Here is a 9336-nt window from a genome sequence, read left to right as displayed (position 1 = left end):
CGCCTCGAGGAGCTCTATTATGAAAGCGACCGCTTTCTTCCTTTCTTTCTTTAACGTGCAATCGGCAGGAGCGATTTACCTGCGATCTTATACGTTGAGGGGGGGATAGTCGTAGGAATGTATATTTGATTCACATCGGGAAGTTGTACATTCAGCGAGATCCTTCTCTCGACGACAAGCCGCTGCAATATGTGAATCAATTATTAGGATGATCATTTAATGACATTTGAATGATTTAGCGCATTAGCGCTCTGTATTTTTAACTTGAGAAAATTAATCTGAGAGTTGAGAAAGATGTATTAAATTTCTTAATTCCAAAGAAATCCATCGATATCGTTAATGCGCTAAATCGTTCTTTGTGTTCTAAAGCGATATTGTTCAGTGACTGAAGACTTGGTAAAGATCGTCGATGCAGAATATCTTTCTGAGTATGGATACTGAAACGCGTGCATTTAAATCAGAGATATCATACAGATTTTCTAAATCTATATTTTTTGTGCGCAGCGTTGTATGCATTTAACGAGATATTTCTCTAATATTTATATATAAATAAATATTTCAAACATATTACTATACGAAACGGTTGCTAGCTGTCGTATAATTGAGCGATATGAAATGCGACAGAAGCACGAATTTTTTTTTTGTAAAATTTGCATACAAATTTTGGAAGCGTCGACGCGTGGTTTACTTCTCTTTGCCCATATAGGTCTTTCCTCGAGGCGTAAATTAGCGAAGTGGCTCGTTAAGACAATAGTAAACATGGTGCAGTTTAGCTTTTTCTTTTGATAAGGGTCTAGACCAAACGCAATTATATTACATGTTGTAGCCTAAATAAAAGAATTTTGTAATAAAATTCAATATATTGAAATAATATTGTCGAATCTCTACTTTTCTTTCACCTTGCTCTCCATTCCTTCCTTCGGTAGCTCCTTAATATTTTTGTAAAATATAGAGAATAATGAAATCAATTTTTAACAAAAGGACATTTTTCAAATACCTGTAATATTAATTAAGGAATTAAATTTTAACAAAATTTATTGTTTTACGAGCACAAAGTCCAAAATTCAAGATTTAAAATTTAAGCACAAAATTTTGATATCTTTTATACCAAATTATTTTTGAAATTAATTTTGTTTATTAAAATATACAATATCTTTTCGTACAATATATATTTTTAATAAATGTAAGTGTTTGACGTCTTTTTATTTTTTTTCCTTTAATCAGACATTATGATCCTGTACGAATAATATTGATGATTTGTAATACAAATAATGTTTGATTAATAGACTTACGTACGTACAGTGTTCTTTTAGTACAAAAATAATTTTTTAAGATAGCATAAATCGCTATAAGCGTGATAGGCAATCAGAATTTTCAAATTTATTAATTCAAGTTTTTGTTTAACTAATCATAATACAATATTTAAATGCTAAACAAATTAATATTGGGATTTGGGACATATGTACATAATTCGCATGTGTGCGTGCGTGCGCACGCAACTGTATTAGACTTTGAGGATTCCTGAAGCAAATGCTTGTTTTTTGCAGCAGGACTTTTTTGTATTTTTATCTCTTTCCTTCTTTCTTATGCTCTAATATATGTAGGATATCTATTTCATTTTAAATGCAGACGTTATTAAGTGCGTGTGCGTCTAGGGATCTCAAAATGTTTCGTATAAACCTCGTTTAATATTCTCTGAGATGGCGTTGATGCACGAATTTTTCGAATAAGCTTGCGACAAGAATACTAGAATCCCTAACCAATCACAATGCAAAGAAATCATACATCCATACACGCACCGCACGCACGTGTGCGCGCGCGCGCGCACGCACACACACACACACACACATTGATATACGATATGCCCTAATCCAGATATGCATATACACATATACACATGCATATACACATATACACATTCCTTTCACACCACACGCCATTCTGAGAGCGAGTCAAGCGAGTGGCCCATAGACGTATATGTCTGTGGAATGGCCAGGTAGTCTAACCTCGTCTAACCGGCGTGAGGTTCGATAGGAGCACCACACAAATATTGACTATTATCCTTTAGTTGCTGTTTTTTATAATTCTATCCAGCTCGAAACCATGGCATCTTCCACCGATGTTGCTACAGTATGTATTACTAATTCACATTTTGTAAAATGCAAATGTTTCATGTGATACCTAACAATGTAAACAATGTGGAGTAACATCGAGATTTAAATATAAACATTATTCGTTATCAAATGTAACTTTAGGCGTACCTTGATTACCAAAGAAAAATTTATGCTTACGATACTTTGGCATTTGTATCTTCGCCTGTTGAAAGTCGTTGAATTAAAAGTATACGCGATACACGTTGCAAAATAAATACAGTAATGTTACTGTTAGTTGTAACATATATTTTATACTTTTAGAGTTTACGTCATATCTTTATAGCCGTTACGTTCATCAATTTTCCAGATCAGAGCTCAGAGATATTTAAACGAACCGTTGGTGGAGCGATGCAGAGATCTGTCCGTATTGATAGACGAATCGAGCACCACTGAGCTGCAGCTAGTTTTTCCCCTGCTGATAGACTCCTTATTCGGAATAGTAGACAATATCGGGTGGGGCTTGCACAATATTACCCTCAAGAAAAATCCACACGAATATGAGATGCTGTGTCACTTTCTTAGTCCTCAAGGACCAATGTTTTCTTTATGTTATAAACTACTTCCAGACTGTTATCTCAAGTATAACTTTCCAGTGTCCTATCTACCGGTGCGTATAAGAATTAACTTTATGCGCATCAATGTATTGTTTTATATTTTCTATCTTTCAGCTATCGGTAATGATGTATATCGTAATGTTTTTCATTCCAGTCGAAAATACGTTCCATGTTGGAGGAAGCTATGATATCACCATTTTATCTCGATAAAATAAGAGATGATCAAGGGACACGTGTTCCTTCAGCTTTATCTATGAGTATCCTTTACTAAATATTACATAACTACTATATTATTTATCATATGATTTATTAACACTGAATATTTCTTAACACAAACACATATCCCTTTGAGTACTACATATTTCATTTTGCGTATCATTTAACCAATCCCTGGTTACGACTTCAACAGCAAGAAAATGTGTGGATGAATTGGGAAACAGTTTACGTTCAGTTAGCGCATTGTTATCTGTATCATTTTCTTCCGAGAGATAATTCCGCGGTTCTACCAGTGATTGGACCATATGTGAAGAAAACGCCGCCAAGAAAATTGACTCAGTCCCCAGAATTCCGAAGGTACGGAGACATTTGGTGTGTTATAATGAGACGTAGGACGCGTAAATTTAAGTGGCAAATGCGCTCTATTCATATACATATTTCAAATATTTTAAACAGAGATTGTCAGAAATTACAAACTCTGAGACTTCTGCGAGCATCTATATTAACATCGGGATCGATGAGTCCTGGATCAGGCGCGCCGCAGCAGCAACAGTGTTTACCGCAAGTCTGGCGAAGCGAGACTGTAGTACAAGTCTTTCTCGATTTTTGGTTGGAGTATACAGAGGACGCGCAATTAAGTACATCCTATCTGTCTTCGATACCGCGACGAGTAAGTTTTCTGTATGCAATCAAAGAAGCAATGTGTGTTATATGGAAAGATGTGAATAATTTTGTGGGGCAGGAATAACTGTCATCGTTTCAAACGTATTTGATTGTAACTTCTAATTTCAGCACAGTATACATTCCGGAGAACACATACGCCTTGTGAGAGCGTTCATAAAGACTCTGCACGAGTTTACGAATAGCGCTACGGGCGACAAGAGCGCAATGGACGAATTGAAGAGGTATTGAGATGATATTTTACAAATTTTATAACTCTGTCGCCATTGCTCTAAACATTTTTTTTTTGTTTTATTTGTTAGAATAATTCTTCCTTCGGTTCAAGGAAAAATATATACGTTTTTGAGGAAGGCAATATATCATTGGCCTCTAGACAGCTCGTTTAGATTGATACTGGAAGCTTGGCTGAGCTTTATTCAACCATGGAGATATGTACCGGGAGTATCATATACTAAGGAAGGGTATGCGTATGTATTGTGTTATCGTTAATGCCAAAATATTGTCATTGTCTTGGCTAATATTTTCCGTATTTTCAACATTTTCAGTAAAGCAGAGGAAGAAGAAAGAGGCAAGATTCATGATCCTGGTAGATGGATTTCTTTCGTTGCTAATAATCTGTTGGCGTATACGGTTGTGTTCCAGCAGTTGCTTCCGCGATTTATGAGAACTGACCTAGTAGCACCTAAGAATGCATTAATGTTATTCAGAGTTACAAAAGTACGTGCATTTTCCTACGGTTGAATATACTATTTTATATTCAAAGATGTGCTTGTGTATATTTTATACTTATATTTATATAGGTATTTTCACAACCATACTTGGCAAAAATGATATGTGAAGTGGAGAGTTGTATGGATGACGCAGGCTTAAGTAAAGGTCGAATAACTACAAATCAGTGGACATCGATCGTTAGGCAACAGATTGTTGAACTGGAAGGTCCGACCTATCAATACGTCCCTATGTTTTCGACAGCTATCAACCTGCAGGTATTTTTTTATTCTGTAGATTTTTAAGTGTCTATCAATTGCTAGCTTTATTAACGAACGATTACCTTGCATTCCAGGTCGTATGGTTTCTGAGCAATATTAAACAAGCTCATTTAACGGCGACTAGCCTAGTTGAGGCTCTGGAAAACAGAAGAAGGGGAAAGTGCTTTCTACTTTCTCTCTGGGAATTCTTTAGCTGCGAGGAATACTCCTCGGATGATATCAGCATAGAGGAACGACGACGCGTTCCGGTGCTTTTGGCTACCGCTCAACAGCAGTTGATAGATATATTTCAAGTGATTGAATTTCTTTTACATCGATAACGAATCGCGTATCTATCGTCACTTATTTTGAGTAACACGCACAATCGTGATTGTTGCAGATACAGCTCGAAGACATTCCGCAAGTTGCTATAGTGGCGGATCAAGAATATCACGATAGCATTCTGTCGACTTCTTTCTGTCATCAGTCGCAAGTGCGAATTATTGAAATAGGTTTATATTAAAATTCTTCGACCGATTTAAAAGACGCGATTTTTAGATGGAGTCCAGCTTCGACTCGAGCAGACCGGGTACTTTCGTGCCGTTGCAAGAGGGTAGACAGACGTGTCGATATATCGAATACATGGGCGATCCAGAGCTACAGCCGGTACGAACGAACGAGTGCGCTTTTCTCGTTCGACACCTTTACAAGCTATGCTGTTACATCAATCTCAAGGTATTGTGTATAATCACGAAGCTGTTCTTTATTTCGATAACTTGCCATTTATTTGCAGTATCGACACGAGATAATCGCACTGTACAGCAGACGAAGCTTCCTTGGTAGTATTTGTCGGCAACTGATTGCCCCACCTACCACTATTGTAAAATTACCCAAACGAACGTCAAACGGATTTACCAGTGGCTCCGAGGAACGATTGCCGCCTCGATTAAGTTTACGATCTTTAGCCAATTACACCTTCCTCATGAGTATATCATTTGGTATATTGATCGCATGGCTCACCAAGTATGTAATTCCGTGATTTTTTATGATCTGTTGGGAAGTATCTGCGACAAGTCTCGTATTACATTTAGAGTTTTTTTGTTGCAGTTATGGTCCTTTCATGTTCCTGGGATTTATATTTTTTATGTGGATTATGTACATAGTTATACGTGCAACGTTGCAACACTATTTTCCATCTGGCGCAAGTATTTTCAGACCAAGCGCGAGTACATCTTCCATTAGTCGATGATACTTTCGTATTTTAAGATAATGAATTGCATTACTGTAAGCAATTTTGGATGAAACGTTTTTTGTGAACAATGAATAACAATTTTGGATACATATATATTTGTAAGTATATTAAACGATAGAAAATATACTATCGATAACATTTCTGTTTGCAAACCATTACTTTAAGTAATTGCGTTAAGTAATTGCATGAAATTTGTATTTACATTGTAATTATTTATAATCGAAGACCTTCGCCTTTGAAAATGACTCTACAAATTAATTCGTTGAACTATTTTCTAAATTGTTTGTGTGAAAAGTGAATATATCACTCACTTGTGTATACATTCTTATCTTTTATAATTTAATTAAAAACTTGCGTATTACTTGTATTGAGATCTCAAAATCTCGAGTATTCGTAACTCGTGCGTTCGCGTAAAAGAGTCACGGTGCGGTCTCGCTTCGCGTGTACTTGGCGCGAGACTCTTGATATTCAAAAGTTTAAAATTTTTAAACTGGGACTATTTTTAAAACGTGTAAGGAGTAAAAAAAATATATATAGGTATATATATATATATATATATATATATATCATTGATTACGTACAAAAATTATTACCAGTATTACAGGTGAAATTAATTAGATTCCCTCTTTCTCGTGAAAAGGGAAGTTTAATTATAATGTAGATTAAGCTTAATTACTTATATCCATCGTGCAATTCGCGATAAGCGGTAAGCTACGCGATGCGTACGAACCCGTGTTAGCACAGTCTACGATCACCCCGATACTTTAGTGCACATGCAATAACATTAACAATTATTGATTCATCGCCCTGTGTGTTACCTGTGTGTATCGGGGATAGTAGAAGCGCGAGAACGATCAACGTCGCGATCCACTTCTCCAACGCCAGCACGAAGCTTAATCAACGTGATGCGCACAACGGAAAAATGAGCTCGCGCTCATTAGACAAATTGAATTCGGAAACTTACATCGTCGATCGATGAGGCATCGAGCGCCCGCAAAGAGGATTAACCCTTAAGTCAATATCCGGATACTCACTAAACGTGTTTTTTAGTTTTTAGCGAAAGTACCAAACGTCTTCCGATCCCTATTCTTTGAGTAGTTTTACGAAGGCGAGGAGGAGATTATATATTTAGAATAAAATTTGAATTTAAAGCTTTCAAATACAAAGGTTTTAAACGTCTTACATTTAAAAGCTTTAAATTACATACACGTTTGTTTAATAACTGCAATCCCTGGATACCCAAATGAGAAAACCTGGATTATAAAATATGAATTATAAACAATATGTAGCAAAGAAACATTTTCATAGATTTTAACTTATATATACTAATTTCAGTCAATCGCTGACTTGCTGCGTTAATTTACATCGTTAATTTTTAATATAAAAAAGCACGAATTTTTTCTTTAATGTGAAATTTTAAAAGCTCTTGCAAACATTTTACAGTAAAATCCAAGACTGGAGACGTTTGTATATAAAAGAAATTTTCGAACGATCCTCGACCCTTTAAAGTTCGCGAAATATAAATACAAATAATTAAATCTTGAAAACACAAAATCTCTTTTGACGCGTCTCTCGCTCATGATGGAAACAGAAGGGAAAGACCGACAAGAGACCGATCTTCGCACAAAAATGAAAGCCTGCAGATCGCCATTTTCGAAACGAGGAAAGAGACTTAATTTTCTATTTAAATGAATATCCACCGATCCCATTCGCCTGATTAGCCTTCCTCGCGTGTAACGGTGTCAAATGCGATCGTGATTATTTCTGTTTGTAAATATTTGTCTGCCGCCCACGCTCGCGGAGAAGCGTAATCATTACTTTAAAGGAGAGGAGGGCGGAGGGTAGCGTGTGGTGTATTAATTTATTAAGTTTTGCGTCACGCGCGCGCGGCTTGTAATAAAAGTAAAGCACACCGGCGAAGTCAGCGAGTCGCACGACACCCGCGCGGACGGGGGGCGGGCTTTTTTAATTGGATCCCGTTAAATATCGCGCGTCGCGCCGCGCTTTCCGCGCACGCCTTCGCGACCCCGTTGCGCGTCGCGTCGCGCCTCCTCGCCTTCTGCTCCCTGTTGTTACCGCGATGAAGAAAAACGGCCGGTCTTTTATTACTTCCGCGAGTAAATAAGGCTCGCGTTACGCGCCGCACGCTCCTCGCGCCGGTCGCGCGCCTCGTTAAAATCTCGACGCGCATTTTTACGAACCGCACATAAATTCGGCGCGCGCCCACAAATTCGAGCACGCTTTTGCTTTACGCGATTCTTTAAAGCTCGCTTTTTTCTTCATTATCTCGGTCCTTGATTCGATTCGCAGCGAAGCAATATCCAGATGTATTTAGCGTCGTTTGTGATGTTGGGAATCATCAACCGTTCTCGCGCGCGCGTGTTATTAATGCCCGCGGGCGTAAGAATATTAAGTAAAATGGTATATAATCTCGTGGAACCCCCGAAAATAATTATCTCGAAGGTCAAGGTTGGTTGTACAAATTTCGATCGTTCTCTTCTGACGATATAAGAGTTAAAATGGTACTCCATATGATAATTGCAGTGATTTTATTAACATTAGCGATAGTAAATTATCTTCTTACATCAATCCATCCACGAGATAAGCTTACGCGTGCCTTTTTATAAATTTTTAAACGGGATGAAAAAGGAATAATTTATTTTTCTTAATGTTATACATTACATATATAAATATCGTATAAAATAGATTATATTCTTTAAATTGATTATGATAAGTGCATATTAAATATATGCAAGCAGACTTATAGATTCTGGCATTTAATCATTGTGTAGGATAATTTTTCTATTTATTCTCAATCTGAAATAGCATCAGAAGAAACATCGAAATGTCGCGCGAAAGCATTTACAAAAACTAATGAAAGGAAAATCATGCCAAAGAGCTTTTTTAACTTTAAGCCGAAATCTATTATTTTATTTTTTCACCGAATACTACATATATTCTTATTTCATCTGACTTTTCCCGCAGCGTACATCGACATTTGCCGATGTGGATCCGACAGTCAAAGGCACGGCACTGGATTTAAGCCCACCTTCCGGCGCGATGCATTAGTCGTATTAAACCATTAGATACCCGGTGGTATGTTCCAGGGTGTGTTTACATGGTCGGTGTAACACGAACACGACCCATTTTCGATTTAAATCGAGATCGCCGGCGCGCGGCGCGCTCGTATCCGAGAGCCCCGGCCGCTCGGCGCTCGTTCGCGCGCCGCGCAATTATAGAGATCCTTTATGCAATGTCAACCGCTCCGTTATGCGCCAGTTACGGACAATGAGTACGTACGAATTACCACGAATGGACTCGTTCACCATTCGTTAAAGCCTGCCTCGCCGAGCCGCGACTTCCGTCCGCTGCTTTCTCGAGCGCGCGGCCGCATCCCTTTTTTTGCACGAGATTAGTCATCAATAAATAATCCCCTGACGAATGACCGCGAGTTGTACTCTCGCGTGAACGGATCGAGGGGATGCAGAAGCAAAATGTTCTCCACTTTAACA

At 37.7% G+C, this 9336-nt stretch overlaps 1 protein-coding gene across 2 annotated transcripts; it reads left to right on the top strand.

Moving 5' to 3' along the window:
* The first annotated feature begins 1932 nt into the window (after positions 1-1932).
* LOC112466319 (sphingomyelin phosphodiesterase 4) lies at positions 1933-6140 on the top strand. 2 transcript variants are annotated; one of them, XM_025034374.1, is made up of 14 exons: positions 1933-2130; positions 2461-2760; positions 2862-2964; positions 3049-3280; positions 3380-3593; positions 3716-3828; positions 3907-4065; positions 4150-4321; positions 4405-4590; positions 4668-4886; positions 4973-5065; positions 5131-5307; positions 5366-5595; positions 5680-6140. In XM_025034374.1, exons 1-14 carry the CDS (start codon positions 2104-2106, stop codon positions 5819-5821), a joined length of 2367 nt encoding a protein of 788 aa, XP_024890142.1. In that variant the 5' UTR covers positions 1933-2103; the 3' UTR covers positions 5822-6140. The 2 variants fall into 2 exon arrangements, with proteins under 2 accessions (XP_024890142.1, XP_024890141.1); XM_025034373.1 differs by having other exon boundaries at positions 1934-2130; positions 3907-4071.
* The last annotated feature ends 3196 nt before the right edge of the window (positions 6141-9336 follow it).

Source organism: Temnothorax curvispinosus, unplaced genomic scaffold (assembly GCF_003070985.1).
Source record: "Temnothorax curvispinosus isolate PA1 unplaced genomic scaffold, ASM307098v1 QBEX01016033.1, whole genome shotgun sequence".
Lineage (NCBI taxonomy): Eukaryota > Metazoa > Arthropoda > Insecta > Hymenoptera > Formicidae > Temnothorax > Temnothorax curvispinosus.
Note: the sequence above shows the minus strand (reverse complement) of the source record. Positions and strands in the feature narration are given on the sequence as shown.

What these genes read in the sequence shown, in the direction of transcription:
- LOC112466319 (XM_025034373.1), top strand. Translation starts at nt 2,104, where the DNA reads ATGGCATCTTCCACCGATGTTGCTACA. An exon ending in CGACAGCTATCAACCTGCAG is followed by an intron (nt 4,591 to 4,667) that starts GTATTTTTTTAT and finishes CTTGCATTCCAG; the next exon opens with GTCGTATGGTTTCTGAGCAA. An exon ending in AGTTGATAGATATATTTCAA is followed by an intron (nt 4,887 to 4,972) that starts GTGATTGAATTT and finishes TGATTGTTGCAG; the next exon opens with ATACAGCTCGAAGACATTCC.